Source organism: Grammomys surdaster, unplaced genomic scaffold (assembly GCF_004785775.1).
Source record: "Grammomys surdaster isolate TR1022 unplaced genomic scaffold, NIH_TR_1.0 61, whole genome shotgun sequence".
NCBI lineage: Eukaryota > Metazoa > Chordata > Mammalia > Rodentia > Muridae > Grammomys > Grammomys surdaster.
Window position 1 is genome coordinate 4,755,830 of NW_021604563.1, and position 26,023 is coordinate 4,781,852.

At 35.0% G+C, this 26,023-nt stretch overlaps 1 protein-coding gene across 1 annotated transcript in view; it reads right to left on the minus strand.

Annotated features, from left to right (window-relative positions):
* The window catches only part of Diaph2 (diaphanous related formin 2), a 658,778-nt gene that overhangs the window by 586,567 nt on the left and 46,188 nt on the right, over positions 1-26,023 (minus strand). Inside the window, exons 2-4 of the mRNA XM_028781865.1 lie at positions 23,403-23,579; positions 6,744-6,848; positions 2,144-2,164 (exon numbers count right to left, since the gene is read on the minus strand). Coding sequence (XP_028637698.1) covers positions 2,144-2,164; positions 6,744-6,848; positions 23,403-23,579 — 303 coding nt within the window. The remainder of the gene's footprint in view (positions 1-2,143; positions 2,165-6,743; positions 6,849-23,402; positions 23,580-26,023) is intronic.

Genomic DNA, 26,023 nt, shown 5'->3' on the forward strand with positions numbered 1-26,023 from the left:
AGAAAGAGAGAAAGAGAGAAAGAGAGAAAGAGAGAAAGAGAGAAAGAGAGAAAGAAAGAAAGAAAGAAAGAAAGAAAGAAAGAAAGAAAGAAAGAAAAAGAAAGAAAGAAAGAAAGAAATCAGCAGCAGAGCCTCACATGCTATTATTTCAACTTGCAATCAGCGTTACAGAAACAAAAGGAAAAAGGCCAGGCAGACCTACTTCATTATATATTCCATGTTTCCAATTTCACTGCCTCTTCCAGCCCTTGTTTTTTAACTAATGCTACAATCTCTAAGTAACCACAATACATAAATTGGTTATTTGAGAATTCTGCTGTCTACAGCAGCTCTACGAAATTTCTACCTGCTTATTTTATCAGTAAAAATATTCCTCCCACCTTTTGAAGATTAATGTGCCAATGACACAATAAGCCCTTTCGTATCTGTTGTATAACTGGGGTGATTTTACACATTGCTTGTACATCTCTCTCTTCAGCTGCAAAATAAAATACGAACAAAAAATTTGCATAAGGCATCCCACCTACCTCTAAATTAAACCTTCCTCATTTCCTGTAGAAGGGATTCCTTAAGTTTACTCATCTTTGTACCAGAAATTGACAGCTCAAATGAGAGAAGCAGATGAAAAATCAGAAAATGGCCATGAAACAAGATATACTCTGAATCTATACAATGCACTTACCAAAAAACATCACCTTTCAAAACACTCAAGCAACCACACACAGTTGCTGGTCTCTCACTTGGCAACACTGACAATATAGCCTTTTTGGGTCCTCTCTCCATTCTATATACCTCTCTGTTGTCATCTATCTTCATCCCCTTTAGACCTAGTTTCTTGAGAGCGAAAGTTATATTGATTGGCAAAAGGAGGCACATAAAAGATTTATTCTAAAATGTTAAAGAAAAGATGCTATGGGATGGATGGAATTACCTGGGACAGCTTCACCTGCAACATGAATGTTAATCAAGACTGATACTTAAGTACTTGCTGGGCTACCAAAGAAGAAAAGAATACCTTAATTAAAATGTATGATATGCTTAATTTAGAAGGATTCAAGTAATATTTCTTTAGGCACTGCCAAGTATACAGACAAAACCAGGGACACAGCTGAGTATGCTTTCTTAAAGGAAGCATAAGATCAGAGAGATGGCTTAGTGGGTAAAGGTACTGGGCCCCAGGCTTGATAACCTGAGTTAAAATCCCTTGATGGAAAGAGAAAAGTGATTTGTGCAAGATGCCCTCTGACATCTACACATGTATCATATATATAATATTTAAAGGAAGCCAAGGTGAGATTATAAAGGGAAATTGGAAGCCAACTGGGTGGAAGGAAGTAACATGTTCTAACAAACATGTGAAACATCTCCCACTGAAAGAAAGGAAAGGAGGAAAAAAAGAAGAGAATTTTCAAAACCAAAGTAAATATTAAACACATTTCCTATGCTAAATACTTCATTTCTCTGTGACTTTAAAGATGTTTCAAAATCTATTCTCCGAATAAATGATACATACTCAAGGAGCGAAAGTAATTACAAATAGCTTTGAATTACAATGCAGGCAATGCCTGGCTTGTTACAGGGGTGTATTAAAAATGTAATACCTTAAGTATAAAATCTTTAAGTGGTAGGATCAAAAAGAACCTTAAAATATAAGTTAAGCTGATGATTTCAAATCATCTACATATATCTGAAGCCCAAGGAAACATTACTCCCCAAAACTCAGAGGCATTACCAACAAAATCAGGTCTTTAGGTCACCTAACCACATAACTGCATTGCCTCAGTTTCTATCACATATAGCACCAAAATCAAAGTAAGACATCATGACAAAAATTTGTATAAACAGAAGACCAATGTTTTAGGACCCTGCCCCCATCCTGAGAGACTGGCATGTAACACACAATTCTACCCAAGTTATCCAACATAATTCTCAAGGCAGGGGGGACATTAAAAAAAAAAAACTTCTTAAACATGTTCCAAAACTATAAGAAACTGCTTAACATAGCTAAATTTTAATTACTTGATCTCAATATTTACCTTAACACTTTGTAAGAATATACAGCAAATGAAACACCAAACCAAAGACACAAATTCCTCCCCTAAAAAATTTAGTGTCAAAGGTAAAGCACAGCTCTTGTACTTACCATAACTTTAGTTCCAACTATCTGCATACAGTGGTCAACGAAGAATGGTTATGATGCGGAAAAAAAAAAAACAAACAGCAATAATATTAGTAATCAGAAGCTTAAGCAAAAATTGTTTAGTAAATTAGTGACTAGGTTGCTCTGCCAACATTTTTAATGCTTGAGATGCTGAGATTAAAGCAAAATTACAAATATTAATGTGTGTCACACTTCAACATCTATAGTCTAAAGACTAAGGAGAAATAATTAATATGATTTGGTTTTCATGCATTACCATCACCCTACTGCTACAAGTACGAAATTAGTTTTCTATATGATGTGAGGACAAGCAAGATATTTTATCCATAAAAATGCACATATTAATACAGAGAAAACAGTTCATAATTTCAAGAGATAAGACAATTTACAAGGCAGGATTCTGTTTAAGAAAACAACAGGAAACTTAACATAAACATAATCTATGTCAAAATCCAAATATAAGTCAAATCACTGTTATCTGTTTCCCACACTAGGATATCAAGCAGTGTACCAAAAATAGCTAATTCACCATTGAATACCATTCATCTGATGACAGTTAATAGCAAGATGTGTTCTATTTTTCAGCTAGTGTTTTAAAACAAACATCAAATTTAACTGAAAGCCCAGTAAGTATCCTAGCTTAGCAAGATATCACAAGATACAAAAAGATAAAGGCAGCTTCCAAGTAAATGATTTCATAAGAATCCAAAAAGAGAAATAATTCACTAATCCAAATAATTTCAGACTCTCCAAAAGGAGAAGTAAATTCTTTTAAAAGAAATCATTCAACACCCTGTTTACAAGCAGCAATTATTTAGATGAATAAAATCTTCTTTGGTACTACAACATATAATTGATAAAGCCATTTTGTATTATATGTATTTCTGAAATGAAAGATATGCTATTGACCTAAATTACTTCCCCCCAACACAGAGGTTATATTTGTCCCTTCTTTCTTTATCACAGACATGAGAACAAAAACAAAGAATGAGAGTCTGTACTAACAATTAAGTCAGGTTCATAATACATGAAACAACTAAAACGTGACCCATTGAAGAGCTTTTAATGATGCATTTGGATTGAAAAGGATTTCATTTAGCTAAATCACATACAGAAATACATTAGATTCATTAGTCAATAGAAGCATGGAGAAAATACTTTGGTCATATCTTTTACCACATCCACCCCATGGATGAAAAGGACCTGAGAAAAAATTATTTAATAATTGGAAAAAAAAACAGTCACAGTCAAGTATACTACAACTTTCAACTACTTCCTATATTAGTTAAGTCTACAAATCTGTAGATATAATTGATGTAACTATTTTGTTATACACTATTGAGATTTTTTTTGAAACAGCCATACTGCTCAATGCCTCACATGTTGTCCAAATTCTAATCAGACATGTTCTAAAGTCTCAATTTCAAAAGTACTCATTAAAATTAGAAGTTAGCTGTTTTCTTCATATTGGCATAAGGAGAAGGACATGTGGCTGACTAATGGGAGATGAATAAGTTATCCTCATGAGTGTCTGCATATGCTATTAGGTATATATGCAAGATCTCTAAATCACCAGCATAGTGCGCTGGGTCATTATTTAGTAGAGGAGCTTTAACAATACTCACACAGCTTGTTTTCATTTCTTCATGGCACTTTGAAACTATACAAACTTCTTTGTTATTTGTAACTAAATAATCTATGCATGCCAACTCGCATACGTCAGGTCTACACTCACCCCTCCTACAACAGCAAGCATTTGGCTCTCAGAACAATAAATGCAGACTAGGCTCTCCACATACATATTAAAATTTCACTCAACACGGAGTTACTCAACCTCCTATTCCTTTAATACTCATATAGCTGACTATTATTGGACATTACATTAAGTATGTGTGGAGAATCAAACAATAGTTTTATAACATCAACTCGTGGCTTTCTTAATATCCTCTGGACCAATACTAATTGTAACAAAATTAATGATGTAAAATCAGACTTGTTTGTTTTAGAAACAGGTTCTGACACATAGCTGTGTGTTGCATCATCATCTCTTAATGACCCTTTAAGAGCTCTTTCTCAGAGCTCACTTTTTCATTGTTAAAATACATATAAAAGAACCAAAGCAGTTAGTTAAAGGGGAAAACAAAATTTTGCACTAAAATTTAACTACAGTCCTCCTAACTCTTCTATGTGGCTATATGGAATATTTTTCAACGTTAATACTGGTTTTACTTTCAGATAAGAACACTGATTACTTACAAAGCCTTTTCATAACATGATAGGTACCATCCTATCTTCATTAAATGAGGAAACATTATTAATGAGTATATCAATATATAATGACAAAGTAAAAATGTACAGGGCAGGCAGAGCATATTCAACACCTAATGAAAGTCCTACAGCAGGACAGGAACCTAAGCTTCACACAGGCCAACAGTCACACATTCAGTGATAATTGGTGCAAAATTGACTGTCATGATGATGAACATGTAAAAGTATTGTCTTGTATGGAATACTGTTACTCAGTAAATGGCAGCCCTTTTATCTTTAAAACGAAATTAAATAAACAATTTTCATAGTTTTATTGATAGAAAACAGTACTAATTACTGTTTCTCCAAGGTGAGAAAGCTTCAAAACATGCCTGTCAGCCGGCTCTCTTCCATCAAAATATTTGGCTCATAAAAAATAATAGGGAAAATCTACAGTCTCGGAATTTTTGGTGAAAGAAGAAGAGCTAACAAGTACGCTAAATGAGACAAATAAGGGCCATCGAAACAGTAGAACTAATTTTCAGGCTACTTGAAATGGAAAAATTTTATGTCTTAAAATACTCCATTTGTATCATTTGAATGAAGCAGTTAAAATAAGCTCTTGTCTATCCTCTTCCCTTTCTCCCTCTTTCTCTATCTATATCTCCTAATCCATCTCAAGTGCCATAGACAAAAGCCACAGCCTTAATATGTTAGGCAGGTGCACTTAATGCTATGCTACTGCCTCAGCCAAATTTTCTTTCATTTGAATACAAAGCTGAGTATAAGATTTAAAACTGTGCATTTCTTTCATCAGTTGAAGAGAACACAGTATGAACATCAATTAAAATATGTCGTGCATAGATAATAAGTAATTATCCAAAGGTCAAGGAATGAGAACATCATATAATCTTCATTATACTCGGTCACACTTACTCAACCAATATCAAAAAACAAGCCAGAGATGCTAGCAAACCCCATCATTAAAGCACCCCATGATTAGTCATATATTATCTCCACTTTGTACTCAGATCTAGTTATATAGATTTGCCAGTATACTTGCCTTAGGCATTTAAAAACCAACACTGAATATATATGCCCTACATTTCCTAAAGCTTTTTACTGGGAACAATAACTTGAGTGCAAAAATGAGAAGAGATTCATCAGAATTTCAAAGTAAAAACCCTATGCATCACCTAATTCTATTGAAAACGATGCTCATGGCAAATTTCACTTATCACTTGAAACATATTTCTGCCTTTGGATACCAGAACTAAATTAAAAAACATGCTGTTAACTCTGCTCTGGCAGAGCTGCAATGCATTATGTTTAAATAGTTCAACATTCAGATTTTGCTTGCCTAAAGTACAATATAGAATCAATGCGATTGGAAAATTCAGCAGTTGCTATTCAAAATACAGTCCAAAAAAGTATGAATGAGATAGTCAAATAATGTTAGAATATACTTTTGCAGTAAAGAATATTTTCTTCAGTGGTCAGTGGTTTAAACTGAAAATACTTGTTTTAAATGCATGTGTACAAATGATAATAAAGTCATATACCTACATATAAATTGTGCATGAATATTATGAAAATATGTATATATACAGATACATACAGTGATTTCATGAAATTTGCCATTGAAAGCTCTTTTCAGAAATACAAAATATATCTTTTGCCATATCAAAAGTATATTCTTTCTACAAAAAAATTCAAATCTGAAGGTTACTTTTCAAAGAACCTTAGAAGGATAACAAAAATGAATTAATTAAATCCATTAAAGCAGCTTTTCTTGTAGACAATAAAGTCTTTCAAAGAATCATGTGTTTAGGCTTTGAAATTTATACAGATTTGATTAAAGTTCCTGGGATATATTTTCTTTTACATTAAGGTGAGCTTTACCACACCAAATATAAGTCAGCTAACAGTTTGCATTCAAACCAAAGCCAAATATGAAAAGAATTCCAAAAATTAGATGCTTCAAGATAAGTTTAAAGTTAGCTATGCTGTTTGCATTTTCTCCCTTCAATTCTGGAAATCTCATGTAGCAATGTGTATAGTAAGCACAATGACAGCAAGCCACTGCCAACTTTAATAAGGGCATAAAATCTCTGCCCTCAAATTCATTGAATTCTGTCAAGAGATGTCTATATTGCTCTCTTGTTTACAATAATGGATCTCTTATGTCTAATGAATGGTTCAGTACTGAGATATATATGCAAAATATGTAATATATATATATATACCTAAATTGGAAATATGATTGCTCTGAGGCAAGTATGTAAAAAGCTGAGGTTTTTTTAAACTTTCAAGCCTGGGAAGAATCTCTACTTACGGATTTGGCAGTAGCAGAAATATACTGGACAACCATCTCACGCTTAGTGGAAAAATCCTTGTCTCGCAAAGGAGCCTTCTTTTCTTCATTAAGGTTCATATCCTCCTGTTAGAAAGAACATATACGGTAAGGATGGATGGATTACTGATTAATTGCTTCATAAGTGATTAATGTAATTAATATTTAACAACAATTTTTTTAGACACTTCATTATTTCACACTTGAGATAAAATCTTTTGTATGTATTTCACAAATATTCTAACATATATTTCTATTTAGCTAAACACTGGAAAGAAAAATATTTGTAAGCTAGGCTACAGAACACTTTGGTAGTTTATAACAGATATGTATTATACAGTCCTTGAAAAGCAATTCATTTATCTCGACAGCAATACACACATGCACACACACACACACACACACACACATACACACACAAAATTTCTCTTTAGACCATGCTTCCAAGGACTACTTTTACACACGAAAACAAATGATAGACAAATTTAACATGATATATTAAATTTAATATGATATATTAAATTTAATATGATATATTAAATATATATATATATATATATATATATATATATATATATATATATATACCAAAGAAAAAGTCTCAGAGAATTGCTATATATTACAAAGAAAAAAAAGGTAATATAACTAAATTATATATTGAGATATATAGAGAGAACTATGGAGAATGATAAAAAAATCTAACAGCCAAAGAGTAGTTAAAAGATTCCTGTGGTCAATTGTCATTTTTGGTTGCCCGATGTCACTTAGGCATGACTTCTACAGTTTAATGTATCCACACATTGTCAGTTTCACATTAAAAATTAGTTTATAAAAACTGCATTTGTCTATATCCCTTACATATAATTTCAGTACAGACCTGTGGCTTAGTCTTTACCAATGAAAGGCATTTATAAAAAGTATAGATTCAGAAATAAACTATGTGAAAAAATATGTCTTGAACAGGCCATCCATCTTGTTGGTATGGGGTTGGGGGCAACAGAGATGACATAGATAAGATAAGCAACTGATGGCGGCAGCCACATTTTTTTTTTAACTTAGACAGACCAATTGGTTCTGGAGTGGCAACACCTCCTTAATCGGACTATATTTCACTATGTAGCTCTGCAAGCAATTTCTATAAAGCCATCTGGAGCCTGTTGCTGCAACCATCTTGATTGAAGAACAAACTAGTATCTCTCAATACTTAACCAATGTTTAAAAATCCAGAACAGGTATTCTTATGCTCAAAAAGATGAGATACTGAAGCACTTCAACTGTCAAACTAAAGAAGATATTAGCTGGATTGAAGAAAATTACCTTAAGAATCAAACAAATATTTTTTGAAGGCTGAATTCTCTCAGGCCAAAATATATAGCCAGCTTCAATTTATGTTCAGGTAACATCACTTAGAATCTATCACTCCCACTCTCAAATATTCTGAGGCTTTGCCTTCATCTTGAAATAGCATACATCTATTCACTTGACCTTAGATTTTATGATGTGGTGACTGTTACATATATATGTCATTTCATGCTTCCCACTGTGTTTTACACTTCTCACTCAGTGATGTGCTGCCTCCCACTAAATCTGATTCTGACTGGTCCTTACACTTTAACTCAATGCACACCTACTAAGCTTGCTACAAAATTTCTCACAATGCCCCACTGTTAAATGGAAACCTTCATCCTATTCTTCCATATTACTTATATTAAAACTTTGTCATAGAACTATGTCTCTAAAACTCTAAGAAAGTGGTTCTCAACCTTCCTAGCAGTACAGAAGTTTAATACACTTCCTCACATTGTGATGACCCCCACTATAAAATTATTTCATTGATACTTCATAAGTTCAATTTTGCTGTTGTTACGAATCGTAATGAAAATATCTCACAGGCAGGATATCTGATATGTAACTCCCAAAAGGGTCACAACTCAGAGGTTCAGAAATATTGCTCTTAAACAACTAAAAGCAGGAACTGATCTCTGCAATCTTAAAAAAGAAAGATCCTGGTCCCTGGTATACAGTAAACACTTACTGAATATTTTTGAGCCTCCTTTCTTGCTATTAAAGAATCAAAATTTGGGAACTTTCTTTAAATACTGAAAGTTGTCTCAGAATCTTAAGCATATTTTCACTTATGAAATGGCTGCATACATTAGTTAGGAATGGGTAGCATTCATATGAACAGAAGAGTCTATAATGACTCATTTTATTCCTATAAAAATAAAAACATACTACTAATTATGCAGCTGATACTTCCAAATCATTAACTCCAGCTTCATAATACAATAATAAAACTAAATAGAGCAATACTCGTAACTCAATATTAACTCTAAGCAACATAATTGAATATGAAACTACTTCTAAACACAGAATTTTTCTACAGTAAAAACACAAAACAAGTTTTAAGCATATTTCATATTTCTTTAATGTATCCACATTATATGAGGAATGTAGTGTAAAAAATGATGCTGAAGTCTAAATAATTGTCCAAACTTAGAATAGTTTTCAATTAAGCCATAATTACAAACATCATATCTTTCCTGTTCTCACATCTCATACAGTTATCTGTCTCTAGAAACATTCCTTTACCTCATGAAACATTTGATTGTGTGTGTGTGTGTGTGTGTGTGTGTGTGTGTGTGTGTTCATTTCATTTATTTTGGTACTGGGGCTTGAACCCAGAGCCTCATACACTTACGGCACATTCTATAAAACTGACTTTTCACGTAACCTCAAACACTATACCACTCAAGTTATTAAGGAGGGAACATGTAAAATAGAATCAGACGAGAATTTTAGAAGTTGTAGCAGCTGAATTTTATTTCATTGAACCTTTCATTCATGCTTTCTCATCCTGCTCTGGTGTTCTTGCCTTCCTTTTACCTCCAAAATCCTAGGCTAAGGAGATATGCACCTTTAAGAAAAATGAAGTAATAGCACTGTAGTGTTTCAAATACACCAGTACCAACAACAGATATAGTTATTTTTGATGATTTATGTTTTCAAATTAATGAAATGTTATGTTTATTTATTTATACATTTAACATATTATATATTTATATGTATTTATTTATAATTTAAATAAACAATTTTCAAAGTTGTTTGGTTGGTAGATAAGTTTGAGTTTGGTTGTATTCTGTTTTATTGATACAGGATTTTGCTATGTAGCCGAGTAGCCTAAAAATCATAATTCTTCTGCTCCAACTTCTCAGGTACACATCCCTATATCCAGAACTTTATTTTCTACTCCATAATTTTAGCTTCTTTCAACAAAATAAAACAAAACATTCAATATAACGTATAGTAGCTCAGGTAGAAAAACAAAGTCAAAAGAATAAAGTGGGAAGATAGTATTTCTGAATATAGAATGAAGGTAAAAGCAAAAGCAAACACATAATATTAAGTGAGTATTAGTAAATTTGGCACACAGCTTCCTCATTATATCTTTTTTTCAATATACCAATCAGAGGCCTTCATCCAGGTTCACACATTTTACTATAAGAAACCATAACTAGTATTTTCACTGTCTCATATTTGTTAATTGTGAACACAATCTTCAACTGATGTTTCCAGAGTGTAAAGATTATATAAAGGACCCACTGGGGTTGACAAATCAGAGTCATTCTAAAGATTAAAGAAAATAAGATTTACTAACATGTAACCTAGAAGACACACTAGATTCCTCCCTGGATCCGTAGATTTGAATGGTGCATGAAGTTACTTAAGGGAGAAGTGCAATGTTCACAATGAATATTTATTCACCTTATGTGTCCTGCAACACACTACAGTTTATGTTAGGTATATTTACTGATCATTTTGTCTAGTTTTAACCAAATAAACCCTAGAAAATAAAGACACAACTCTATATAATTCCTATACAGACAACATATTGAAGATAAAGGGATAATTTCAATAATGTGAGCACAAGAGAACAAAAAAAAATGGATGCCTGTTATATCTCTTCATAACTCTGATTCTTTCTTCCATTATTACATAGTAACAATAACAAAAATCTAACTCTAATTCATTCTCTCCACAAGATGAAAGTAAGTAAAGTAATCATGTGAAATATAGTTACAAATCAATCATGATGAGAACCCTCACTTTATGTGCATATTGTACTTTAGAAAATTAGACAATGGTAGTAAACATCTACCTCAAATTAGCCAGCCATATAAATCCTAGAAACCAGATCAGGAAGACAGTGTAGTATCTTCAATGTTCTCAAAAATAATCACAATGACGCGATCTCAATCCTATACCTTAGTGATAGTTTATAAACTTAAAGGATTTTCTTTAATACCAATTTTAAAAAGGCCCCACAGCAGCTAAGAAACACTTTGTTAAAGTAGCTGAAGGAACACTTGCAAAAATTATTACTATATGCAATGCCTTCCTTGTAAGCAAACACTATCAGAAGACACACAGAAATCATTGTGAAAAAATGTGCATAAGCAAGTATTAGGAAAATGATTGAACTGTGGGAGGATCACTATATAGCTGGATGAAATAGCTGTTTTATAAAATAGTTTATAGTATTATTAACTAGATTTTTTTCAATACAGATTATATATATATATGAAAAACAAAAACATTAAAGTATTTAAACAATTTTGAAATGGGGTGGGAACCCAAATATGAAAATATTTTCTCCCTAATCATACTAAAAAATGTATGTTTCCCCTCACTTGTAAAAATATATTTGCAACTGTCTTCAAGAACAAAAGGACTAATGTAAGTAGGGAAAGTTAGGGTAGGCAAAAATTGTAAACATATAATCAATATTTTTATGAATACTTGAAAAATACATTTTAAAAAGAAAGAATGTATTTTTCTCCCTACAAACACATGTCTGGTTATTGCAAGATAAAGGATTTAAAACAGACAAAACTTCAGCATGGTTTATATATTTCTCTTTTAATTAAAAAAAAAGTTGTCTAGTTAGAATGTAACTTCGTTTCAAAGAACTCCATGTGAAATGACACACATTGGCAGACCCAACTTCCATATCAGTGTTCTCCTTGAACTACTGTTAATTCTTTCCTCTGAGTGCTAGATATTGTCTGAAGTAGACATCCATGAGGATGAGGATCTATATATCAATGATATAGATGAGAAAATGAAAAGACTCCATGTCTATAACAGCATTAATTAAAGACTCCCTCATTAAAGTGCATTTTAAATGATTAATGTAAAAACATCAAAATGTAATACACCATAGTACTTAGACAATGGGCTTTCATCAAAGGGGAAGAGAATTTACTTGTCCTGGTGAACTTTGCTTTTATGTTTTTGTTTGTTTGTTTGTTTGAGTTTTCTATTCTTACTGTGTTGTATGCATGTAAGTGTTTTGCCCAAGTTTATGTATGTGTACCACATGTATGCTTGCTCCCTTCAGACATCAGAAGAGGATGTCAGTTCCCTTGAGTCAAGTGTTACAGATAGTTATAAACCATCATGTAGGTGCCAGGAACTGAAGCCAGATCCTCAGGAAGAGCGCCATGTGCTCTTAACCACTGAGCCATCTCTCTAAATCTGGATTTCAGCTTCTTTGTCAGGTCTTTGTTTTGGCTGTGATATATCAAGCCAAATATCAAATATAATATAAACTTACAGATAAGCAGCCTAACTGTTGCCTGTTTTAAAGAAAGCCATAAAATATAGGGCATAAAGTCAGCGCCCAGGAAAAGCAATCATGAAAGCAAAAACTTTTTGTCTGAAAAAATAAATTCATTGGAAAATCTCTTTCATTCAAGTTTTTCTCAATCTTACCTATGTCTTCATCTTATAATATATGTAACACTAGTATATTCATATGTAGTCATAGTTTAAGATTAGATATATTAAAGTTACTTGCAGATGTGTATACAGATGAATTCATACAGATGAATTCATACACATACATATATTTTCATACACATTATTTCCCAAGTAGGGAAAAAATCAAAAAGCTTAGAGACAATTGTGAGATTACAAAGCTTTTTTGTAATATGTAAGAGTAAGGCAGTAAGTGTTTCAGGCTTTGCTCACTGGTCTCTGTCTTGCTTTTTATTCTTTTCTGGGTTGTTTTGTTTCAATTTGATTTAGTTTGGCTTAGTTTGGAATAAGTTTTTAAAGCAAGGCTTCTGGATCTTCTGGTAGACTTGACTTTTCTCTATTGGCTAGGCTAGCATAAATAAAAATTATTGTTTGCTGTAGTACAAAGAGGACACAGAACATGAATTTAAAAATAGACATAGCTATAGTCTCATTTATAGACAATGAAATTCATATAATTTCCATATGCCTTGAAATTAATCTTCTCTTTAACCATTTAAATAATAAAACATGGGATCAGTGAGGTTGGTTTGCAGGGAAATGCACTTGTCACACAAAGCCTGGTGAACTGTGATGGACCCTGAAGAACCCATAGAGGGTAAACAGAGAAAACCAACTCTAAATTGTCACCTAACTTCCACATACACACTGCTGCATATATACATTCCTATCTGCACTCATACACATCACACACATACACACACACACACACACACACACACACACACACACACACACTATAAAACATAAAGCAAACACTGTTACCTTGCAGGCCATACAAAGTGAAGTTCTTCTGTGGGGAGTAGTATCGTTGATATGTTTCTGTCTTCTGCAACAACAAACTACCTAGCATTCTGGAGAGAGCTGTAAGAGCATGACTCAAAACTTCTCTTTGATATTTGTTCTTTTCTCAATGTCACCTCATGTTCTATATGTCACCCTATAAGAACATAACTTCTTGATGGTTGCTCTCTCTCTCTCTCTCTCTCTCTCTCTCTCTCTCTCTCTCTCTCAAATTTGAAACACTTCCTAGGATATATGGACTGCCAGGAAAAAAAAAAAAGACCCATTATTAAAAAGTGGATACTGGCTTTTCACATTTTATTTACATCTTCATCTGCTTCTTTCCTGAGTCCTCCTGAGAGATTCTGGTGATTTTATCCCCACTAAAGCAGCTGATCCAAAGCAATCCTAGAACTAGGGAAGCTTTGCTTACCTTTACCTGTCTCTCTGACTGAACTTGTACTCTTTAAGGGGATGTGCTGCATTTATCTCTAAACCAGCAGCCCATAGCATACTATCTAGCACATAACACAGATCAATCAATAATGGCTAAAATGTACTCACAGTAAATGCAAACTAAGCCCTTATTTAAAAAGCACTATTTTCAAGGCATTTCTACTTGCAGATATAGAACAGAAATAGCAGGTTGTGAATGTGTCTCCCAGGGAAATAAATGAATTTGCAAACTTGGATCTTTAATTTCTCCTCCTTCAGTGCCTGTCTTCTTTCCTGTTCCCCTGTAAAACTTTCATGATGAAAATAATGGCAAATTTTTTTAATGGATCCAGATCCAGATAATTTTTTCATCTGTTCACTGAGTACATGTTGCTACTCCTTTACATGTTTTCCATATGATTCTTCAAGGGAAAATAAAATGTATTAACTACAAAAGATTCTGGCATTGAGCATGGTCTAAAATATGGATTGAGGATGTAAGAAACTTAAACATAACCAGTAGAAATTAGACTGCCTAAAAAATTTCTTAGAATCTAATCATTTCTGACAACTACTCCTTAGCTTTTTATAGATATGAAGGCCTAGTTTACGAATAATTTCTTGGTAACTTAAATTAATTAAACTTACTTATGCTGAGAGCACTCAAAGGTTCTCAGCCAATCTAACCAACTTCTAAAAACCTGGTGCTGACTGAGAAAAAAAAATCCCTTAATAGCAGTCAAGGGAATACAATATGCTTAGGTTACAGTAGAGCGCCTGGTGTCCAGAGGCCACTCTTCTGTGTTTTAAATTAATAAAGAAAAAAGGGGAAAGAACAAGATTAAAAGCTTTAGGATGATCTGTGAGAATTCTAACAGGTGGACTACAAGATCAATAATTAAACACTTATTACATATAACTATGTCATCATTAAATTATGCCAAAGATGTAAAGCATATCTATATAATTTAAAACTAGTGTTTTGTAAAGAGTGTGTGTTCTATGAAAGAATCACCTAAGAATTTCATATGTGAGACCTTTAAGTCTGTGAGCAATAGCATTGGTACTGATATTTAGAAAGTCTATGTTTGCTATGTCAAATATCCAAATGTTTATAATATGAGGAGGGATTTATTAATGTACAGGGTAGATGTGAAAGTCAAGAAAACACTGATAATCTAAAGTAAAAGTGAGCCACTCTTTCCATACAGGATGTAGCCCTGCTGGCTGGCCTTTAACTGCCTGTATAGCCCACGCTGGCCTCATATTCACAAAGATCTACCTACCTTGGCCTCATACTACTAAAGGCATGTACTACCACACCACCTAGTTCTTTTTATTAACTTCATTCCCACTTAAGAGTTTTCATTCATTTCAAAATAAATCAAGTGTTAAGTGAGGGGTTCATTAGTGAATAATTAAAAAGAAAATAGCTAATGCTTATAAAAAGTCATTTTTGTTGTCATTTTAAACTTAGTCGTCTACTGGCTATTATAGTAAGAAATGCTACTGGTACTTTTGATCTTCAAGCCGGAAGAGTATCAATTATCAGAATGAGATAGAATAAATTTGAACAGAGCACTCTATTGTTGCTTGTCACTGTAAGTTTTATGAAAACATACGATTTCTCAAAAATGTTGAATAATCCATTGTATTGGAAATTGTAAGATAATCCATTTGCTGTTAAGTATCTAATGCAAAAGAAGTGTGTGAACGGTGCTGTTTGATCAATGGTATAAGGAACATTTTACACTTGGGATATATCATCCTAAAATCCAAACACACCATTAGTTTAAACAGGACACATGGTTGTATGGTAGTTCTGAAAACTGCAAATACTGGTTAACAGAAACAGTAGAATAAAGGTAACATCGCGAGAGTCTAACAACATCATCTTAGCAGCCATCAGACAGCACAAGAATATGTTTTATATTATTTGTAATGAGGACACTCACAAGGAGTGAAGAAAACAAAGAAATTTCGTATCTGAAAGTTCATCCCTTTTTCACAATCAACTATACTGATGATAGCAACCAGTTTTCAATTATAAAATTGTTGGCCTTTGGTGAGGTTCTATAAGGGCAATTACAAATAAAATAAGAAATGGTCCACCTCGAACTCTTTACCTAATACCCCATGTTTCTCATAAAGGCTATTCCTACTATGATTATACTATTATCTTAAAGTAATACATGTTCATTTATAAAGGATATTCATGCATATGTCATTGTTACTATTTTGCTGTTATCAGTGATTAAGACAGTATAACAAGGTAGTAAACTGATAAGAAATGTTGGCAACTGAACAATGGTCAGGATTTATCTGATAAAGACAAAATGGCACAAAAGTTTATAACATACTCACTACAAAGATTTGCATTTGCTAGATACATTCACTTATATTCATTTTCCATTTATAAGTTTTTCAATTGTTATAAAACTGTATTTCCTGTATACAACATAATGTTCAAAAAAGAATACATTATTCAGTGACTAAATCTAGCTCATTATTATGTACTATTTTAAATAATGATGTGCAGAGAATACTTTTTATTAAAATTTCACATTGTCAATACAATATATTATTAATCATAGTTACTACTTTATACAATAGATCTCTATTAACTTATGATCCATAGCTACCCAAAATCTTATATTCCTTTGGCAATTATTTCCGTATTTTTCCTCCAACTATAACAACCCCTGTGTTACAGCTAGCTTTTATTGTCAATTTGTTTCAATGTAGAGTCTCCTGGAAAGAAGGAACCTATGTTGAAGAATAGACTAAATAGGACTGGCTTGTCATCTCTGTGAGAAATTGTCTTGACACAAGGTAGCACAACTGCTGCATAGTTGAAAATATGGGGGGGGGCAGAGTCTGAGAAGGTACAAATAAATGGAAACTACTTATGTACACAAATAGAAGAATCTGAACATGAAAAAAAATACATGTTGACAAGAAGCAAAAAAAGTTCAGTTAGCACAGAATCTAAAAGCAAAGCACATGTGGTAGTAGAGACCCATGAATGTTCCCTTCTGATCCTTTCATTTCATTCAGTAAATTAAGCAACAACATTATTGGGAGAGAATTACAAGGAAGAGTTCTAACATTTCAGCAGCAAAGAGATGAAACTGTCACAAAAGTGCATAGGTGTAAGAACAGTGGAGACATTTACATTGACTAAGTAAAGCAGAAGTTCTTTTTTTTTCTGTTCATTTATTTATTCATGTTACATTCTGGTCAGTGCCCCATCTCCATCTCTGTCTTTTTTTTAATTTATTTTTTCTCAAATCGTAATTCATTCACACAGGGGTTATAAACACAGAAAGGCAAGATGTGGGGAAGGGAATGACACTGGAGTGTGGGTGATCAGGGGGAATACAGATCCCTGTCTGTAGGAAGCCGCAGCTTGTGCTGGCAGCATTCGCCGTTGCAAGATGGTGCTGGCATCCGGTGCTCCTCCAAGTAAACAAGTAAACTGTGCATGTGCTATGGCAAAAGCGCACCAAAGTCAAAGCCCATCCCAGGACGTTTTGGCGGGCAACAAGTAAGCAGCCAATCAGAAATGAACACGCCACTCCAAGGGTATATAAGCAGTGCCTTTTCCGGGCCCGGGGTCTTCCTCTTTACATTGGAATAAACGTTTGCTGCAGAAGGATCCTGGTGTGTTGCCGTGTCTTCCTTGCTGGCGAGGTGGGCGCACGTCACAGCTGGTGCTGAAAACCCGGGAAATTCACCAACGCCGGTGCTGCTTGAGGAGACCCTCCGCTTGCGGAGTGGATTCAGAACCGCAGGACAAGGTAAAAGCTCTGAGAGGCATGTTTGGCCTTGGTCTATTTCGTCTCCCTCCCCAGGCGGTGCTCGTTCTCTTCCTTCTGGTTTTACAGGATGAGAAAAGCCGCTCGACTGTAGCAGCGGGCCAGGGAGTGCTAGACGAATTATAGGGCCGCATGTCAGAAACAGAGGGAAAGAAGCGCTTAGGAGCTCAGAAAGAAAAAGGAAAAAAAGGCATGCCTAAGCAAAAAAACCCTTCCAAAGACACACAGTCCGAGGAAGTGAGAGGTAAGGGAAAGGACGCCCTGGGAGAGAGACGTAGAAAAGGAGAGGGAGCCTCAGAAAGAAAATCTCTTTATCCGGTAAAGGAGCTGGAGGCCTTGGGGCTTGGTGGCTCTGAGTCAGAGGAGCTAACTTCCTCCGAGGCGGAGGACTTAGAGGAAGAGACAGATGAGGGGGAAAGATACCATTCAGATGAACGGCCGCCGCCACGAAATCGAATACTAGCGCTAGTGATGGTTATTTGAAGGCTTGTTTACAGGAAGTGTGTTTCGGGGGATACAGTCTAGGTGAATGAGGTATTGACCCGGTACCGATATTGCCTAGGAGGTGACAGCGAAACATAGGTCAGGAGAATTCTAAACAGACATTGCCCATAGTCTAAGAGCTGCTTCAGGTGAGAAGAACAGGGTTAGAAGGAATTGGAAAACTAAGAAAACAGGGTACTGAGGTGTTACAATAGCTGCCTGCTACATCTCCAATGAACGAGATGAAAAGTTACATCTTGAATATGAGAGAGAGAGAGAAAGGGTTTTAGAAAAACAGTTGTCCTCTCTCTGAGCTGTGTCAACAAAAAAGAATGAAAAGGCTATTTCACAGCTCATCTAGAAAAGAATAGAAATTCGGGAGACGTCCTGAATTTCTCTTTATTTAGCTCTTAGATGTCCTTCTTTGTTGTCTGTCCTTGGCACGTCAATGTCCACGTGTTTGTGTTTGTGTTTGCCTTTTGTTTCATTGTCTAAATGTTCTGTGTTTGTTGCATGTTCAAAAGAAAAGATCGTTAAAACTGCTTGATACAACCTTTGGTCTAGTTTAACTTTGCTTTAAAGACAGTCTTAACGTGCACAGATAGGTTGCCTGTAGCTAAGAGTTGAGCTGAGCTGAAAAAGCCTTTCCAGGAATTGAGGTTGGCATAAGCTTCTTTTAAAAGAGACCAGTAGCTTTTTGGGTTTTATAAGGAAGCTAAGAGTTGTATTGTCCTAGAAAAATCTCTGTGACAAGGTGCTTTTCTCTTGAAATTACAGCTAGAAAAGGCAACAAATTTTGTTTCGTCTAAATATATAAGATGCATAGCCACTTCATTGTTGTTTCTGATTGGTTTTAAAAGTATAAAAATGTTCTACATGTCTTGGTTATAGACTATTGGCTTAAATTATTGGATGTGATTAGAAAGTCACAACTTTGGTAACAGAAAGTTGGCGTAAAACTAACTCAGGGTTAGTCATTCAGAAACCTGATGTATAAAAAATAAGATTTTGAAACAGTATCTCTTCAATGAGATAATAAAAACTGCTTCATGCATTCTTATATAAGAATTGACAGCAAAACTTTGTAACATAAAGGTAATCTACTTGGTGTTGATTTTAGAAAAAATAGATTGTTTACATTGCTTCTAGTTTTGCTTCTCAAAATTATGGTTATACTCTAATGTTACAAAAGAAATTTAAAATTTTAGTTAAACTGCCAGTATTCCATTGGCTACAGTTGACAGTTCTAATCTTGAGTTTGGGATTTTTTGATTCGCCCATGTTTATAGAAAAGGAGACAGCAGGTAGAGTTAAATAAATATATTTAAAACAAGTTGTGATACAGTGCTGGCCTGCTAGAGATTAAGAACATTTACATTTAAATTAAGACAATACAGACTGAGATCTTAACATGGAGAATAGGAGAAGGTCAGTGTGATGCTAATCAGGTTGAACTGCCTACACAGCTCTCAGACCATACAAGCAAAGACAGACTTAGATACATTCATCTTTGCGATGAAATTACACCCTCATACAATCAGGGTCTGGCCGTAGCTTACACAGAACCGTAAAGATGAAAGATGTTTTAAATGTGGAAATTTAGATAGTTTTTAAAATGACTGTCCCAGGAACAAAGGCTTGAACAACAGTCAGGTGACCAAGGTTACTTGACTGAAACTTGTCCTTGGTGCAGGAAGGATAATCCTTGGGCCAGGCCTCAGGATATAGGCCAAGATTAAAAACATTTACATTTGAATCAAGACTTTGTACAGAGTGGGTGCAGCAGAAACTTGTATTTCAGACATTCCTTTTGTCCTGACCTGCCCCTAGAAGGGTGTTTTCTAGAATTTGTTTTTTGCCTTGTTTGTTCCTTAGGGAGTTGTCAGCCTCAGACTCAAAAGAAATTCAAAACAGCTTATGGGCCAGGAGTTAGAGATAATGATTCTTTTTACCCTCAATTTTTTAAATCTGAACAGTCAGGGCCATTCGGCTGCTGACCATCACTGTTTAGAGCCTGACAGGCCAAAAGAAATAGTCAAATAGAAAGATGTCTTGACCGGACAATGGAAAGGCCCGGATCCTATTTTAATAAAAGCCAGGGGAGCGGTTTGTGTTTTTCCGCAGGAAGAAGACAATCCATTTTGGCTACCAGAGCGACTGACGCAACGACTCGTGGCATCTGAAGATGACCCCCCAAAAGACTCATATGAAGATCCTTACTTGGATCCTCCAGCTTTGGGAAATTGGTCAGAAGGATTTGAGGAGACGCTCGAGATGCTGAGAACAGCAGTGGTAGCTATCAACTTGACACGAGTGGATCTATCACTGACTGAAGGACTCTCCTCCTGGATTTCTTCGGCCTTTTCCTCCTTTAAAGAGTGGGTGGGGGTAGGCCTGTTTGGTACAGCCCTATGTTGTGGATTAGTGTTCATGCTTTGGTTGGTTTGGAAACTCAGAGCTCAACAAAATCGTGACAAGGTTATTATTGCCCAGGCGCTTGTGGCCATAGAACTAGGGGCTTCCCCTGCAGTGTGGCTATTGCTTCGAAAATAAGTAGTCTCCCCCTCACTAGTGGTGGTGCTAAATGTTGGGCCGACAGCCGTTGCACCCCTAGGAGCTGAGCTCCATTGCACAGGGAGAGGTGTCATTGCCCGTTACCTTACACCATCACTGTTTATTGAGAGACTCAGGCCAGCTGTCATTGGTCCCAACGACGGGAAATAGGCTGACGCCACATGCCAGATATACACCATGAGGACAACTGGGGAACTGATGGCAAACCAACCCCATGACGGGATTAGCGAGTGGCAATGACCCGGGCGCGGGTATATCCCTAGTAGCCTAAGACAGGGTGGCTCGCCTTTCCTCGGTGTTAGCCCTATTGGTGCTGGGCGTGGAGAAACGTCAGTTAGCCTAAGACACGGGACATTGACCAGTGCCTGTTTAACAAAACAAAAGGAAATAGCCAGTAGACAGATTCCTCAGCCGTTGCACCCCAAGGACTTTTGGTGAAGACACCCTATAAAGCCTCAAACATATCTGTACACAGTCCCTGCCCACTAAGGTGTTCGCTCCATGGATAGTAGGTCTGGTAAGTCAATGACGGAGCGGACAGATAAGCCTCGGCCACCTAAGACAGGGCAGCCCCGGGTGGGGAGGCTGACCCAGTGACGGGTAAGAGTTTGAGCACCGCCCTCCAAAGAGACTCAGACCACTGTGAGACCCCCAAATATGGGAGCTACAAAACCTTCCCAGGGATCTCAACTACCACCCTCTGTAATAAAATAAAAAAGGGGGAGGTGTAGGAAGCCGTGGCTTGTGCTGACAGAATTCACCATTATAAGATGGCGCTGGCATCTGGTGCTCCTCCAAGTAAACAAGTAAACTGCGCATGTGCTATGGTAAAAGCACACCAAAGTCAAAGCCCATCCCGGGACGTTTTGGCGGGCAACGAGTAAGCAGCCAATCAGAAATGAACACGCCACTCCAAGGGTATATAAGCAGTGCCTTTTCCAGGCCCGGGGTCTTCCTCTTTACATTGGAATAAACGTTTGCTGCGGAAGGATCCTGGTGTGTTGCCGTGTCTTCCTTGCTGGCGAGGTGGGCGCGCGTCACACCTGTCTTAATGTGCAAGTTGTAAATCTTCGGGGGGGTGCATATCAGATATCGTGCATATCAGATATTTACATTATGATTCATAACAATATGAAAATTAAAGTTATAAAGTAGCAATGACATAATTTTATTCATGAGGGTCAGTACAACATGAGGGACTGTATTAAAGGGTTGCAGTATTAGAGAGGTTGAGAACCACTGGTCTAAAGACATAAAGACCCATGTGGTGAATTGGGAAAGGAATCTGTCTCAGAATAATTAGGAGTATACTGGATATGAATGGGCAAAGCTGCTCTTATCTGAAGAGAAATAGAGGAGCAATGGATCTGGGGAAAAGGGGAGGTGGGGGAGGGAATGGTAGGAATGGAGAGAGAAAAGGTTGCATTTGGTAGGTATTGTATGAGAGAATAATAGATAGATAGATAGATAGATAGATAGATAGATAGATAGATAGACACACAACACACACACACTCACACAGCAAGCTGGCAGAGGCTAGAAAATGAGCAAAAGAGTAGTTAGCACTTCGGAAGTAATTTTATATCCATGAGAAATAACTACAGGAAAGATTGTAGAAGCAGGGACTAAAAACAACTAGTAGATGAGTAAGGACATGGATATAGAGGCTGAACCAATATAATCTGACTGCAACTAAGATTTAAATGAAAAAAAAAGTATGAAGTAGAATGTGACCCCATAGTGTTGAATTTAAAGGAACCTAGGTATGACAAGGGCACTGAACCCAGAAGACACTGTCAATGCTGCAAGAAGTACTAGCCAAACTGATCAGCAACTTAAAGCTACAAACATAACTGTTCAGTGAAAGAGAGAAAAAGTTATTAACAAAATAATCGCAAAGAATGTTTCTAGTTTTGCTATTATTATCATCATTATTAATTAAGACAGAACAATGGAGGAGGAAACTCATTGAGAAATATTAATAATGCAAGATGGAGTAGGGCGTGTTTGATAAAGGAAGGGATGCTGCAAATGTTATTGAATTCTTTATATAAAATGTATGTTGATATATAAGATTAATATGTTAAATTAATAAATCATGTTTTGGGATATCTAAAAGAGATCTAGTCAAGCTAAGCAATGTGAGATTACCCAATGTTTTATTTATCTCTTTTCCAGATTTAAAAGTGTTGAATAATCCAAATAATATACTTATTATTTTAGAAATACTTTAGAGTGAACAAAAAGAAACATAAAAAATACACTACAAAATGTAAGTTATATGATTTTGCTAAGGGATAGGGTTAGGGTTAGAGTTTAATTCCTTGGTTTCAATTACCATATTGTTGTTTTAAACTGTACCTTCCTAACTATATTTCATATACTCAACAGACCTTGTAGACTTAGGCTCACTTTTCTTTAAACCAGCAAGCGCACAAACTAGTTAATTGAAAAATTGATTTGTTATGCTACAAACTACAAAATACAAGAGAACAAAGAGAAGTAAATCTGCCTAATTTTAGGCACTATGATTAGGATAGACATTCTAGCAAATAAATAAATAAGCAAAAAATCTCGAATATTCATGGAAATACTATTGTTGTCTCAACAAGGTTTAAGTCTGTTGTTTATATGACATAAAAACTCCCCATAAACATTCATATTTAAAATGCAGCATTATTCTGAACACACATAGTTTATAACGATGAGATTAGAGGTCTTAACTCACCATCATTTTCTCAAAGAGATCCAGAACTTCCTTTTCAGACAAAATCAGAGATCGGTCATCATATAATGTCTGAACTACTGGAACCTCACCCATTGCGGCTTGAGAATCAATAGGATGCTGAATAAGAGGTTTTTCTCTTTTGATGGCAGATTTTCTGAAACTTGTAATTCGGTCACGCTACAAACAGAGAAAGAGAAAAAAAAGCCCTAAGAAAAGGATCAGGAGTCATGAACAAAAAGAATAGAAACATAAAAATGGCACTTAGTATAATATATATTATTATTGTCTCTTGACAATATATTATTGTAAGCAGCAAGCACCAGTTAGAGATTGGACTCTTTTGCAACCTTAAAGTAGTTCTTGAGCTTCAGAAGGCTAGGGGTGAGAAAACATTCCTCAAAAGTAAAACTTAGTCACTTGTCATTTCTTTTGTTGCACAGGATGTGAAGAGACACTTTGGATCAAAATCTTGTAGTGGTTGTTTTGGGGAGAATGAGGCTTTGGTACCAACTTCAGTGCTCTGGAAAAGGAGACTGGAAACGGAGCTACTAGTAGCATATTCAAAGGGAAATTTAGGGTAATGTTTTTCTTCTGCATACTGTAAAAACTGTGACAAGTATATATGAATAACTGTCATTTTAGCAGTTGACAAAAACGGAATACCATGGAATCTGAAGACAGACACAGTGAGTTTAAATCCAAACTGAAAAAAAAATCACCAGCTCAGAATCAGTCAGGAGGATACCTTGGGTCTCTCACTGTTTCTTCTTCTTATACTATAGATCTTGTGAGAGCCAAATACACTTGGTGGGTGTTGATTCTAGTAATTACTGTTATCACCATATTTCTCGATTTTTTTCTTTCCCAAATAATTGGCACCAGTAGGAAGCTAAAGCACTCATTCCATTTGTTGAAGATAGAAACAGAAATATTTTATTCCTCCTTTAAACACTATCTGATGAACTCACTACTTTATAGGTATTTCCTTTAAACTATTAATACCATGTACAATCTCTAACAATTAGCTTGCTCTTTCATATCAAGTGAGTCAAGAACTTTAGCTGCTTATCAACAGGTCATCTTACTTAAAAACCACCAAATAGTTGACATAAAACATTAGTAATAGTCATAAAACTGAAGACAACTCAGTTTTATTCAAGTGTCTGTTAGGAAGCACATGCAATGTCATCAAGTCACAATAAGCAAAAGACATGTTAGCTATGAGGACAGTGAATGTACACTGCCATATTACCTTTTAAATAACCTTATGAATATAAAAGCATTCCAGACATTATTACAGTTTATGTTTGTAACCCCCTAAGAGAACACAGTCTTTATTTTATTGGTTGAAATAATGGTTTTTTTTTTAACGTGTACTTTGAAGAAAGCAGTTTTAAGCAGCTTACTTGGGATTACAAAAATTATTTGAGTACATGGTTGCTTACACAAAGATTATAAAAACCACAATATTTTAGAGCTGGGAAGAAAAATGAAATGGCATCCAAACCAACTCCCTCAATTCACAGAACAGGTGACTCCCTTAAACACATGAGTCCCTGGTTCTAATCTCAGCATTCACCTTACAATTATTTCTTTAAAATTTATTTGAACTGTATTATTAAATGTTGTTTTAACTCTTTGAGGAAAGTTAAGTTGGTTTAGATAAGTAATCTCTTCACACAACTCAAGAAAAACAATTTTAGTAATCCCAAATAAACTGAGACAAATTTTACTTAAAGATATGGTGGACATGAAAGCATTTAAATATGCAGTTGATGATTAAATTAACATATCTTTTCTCTATTCACTTTATACCACTTAAAAGTACTAATACAATGAAAGCATTTATACTGAATATCAGCATTAATAACATACAGACTTGAGCTTTCTACATCTTTCATTTTAATGCAAAAAATGGCCTTTTATTTCAGCTATATTTTGGTAAGAAAATGAAGTTAAGTTACATACCTTCATTTCCTTAGAACAGTAATATGATTTTACATTTTTTGGTAGAGAGGTAGTTCATATAATAAAAAAACCTGAAACTGTTTTAAAATATCATTCAGGAAAGTTTAGGTATAAAGAGTACATTTAAATTTTAGCTTGTAGCTTCTAATAAGAATTACTATGGTAGTCTGAGCTTGAAAATATGTAAGCTTTCTAATTCAATAGTACATATTTTATTTGCAAAAAAATTCGTCTAATATCAGAATGTAATCTAATCACAGTAAATTTAGCTATCAATAGAGAAAACAGCCATGTTTTTCTAATGTCTACATGTATGCGCCAAATTTTAAAATATTGTGTTATATGTCACAATGATAAATTAAGAAACATAGGTGGAAACTAACCCAACTATTTGAGTAAGTTTGGGACAGTTGTCCCTTTTTATTGAGGTGGGATAGGGTACTACATAGCCCTAGCTAACCTAGAATTCTCTACATACACCAGGTTGACCTCCAACTTGAAGCAGTCCTCCTTCTTCAGTCTCTGGAGTATTAGAATTACAGGGCTGCACCACTGTGCCTGGCTACAATTGTTTATGTTAATATGTGAAAAGGAAGTTGCTGTATTGGCAATGATCTTATTCTGCTCCATTTTCTAAACATACATTCACTGTA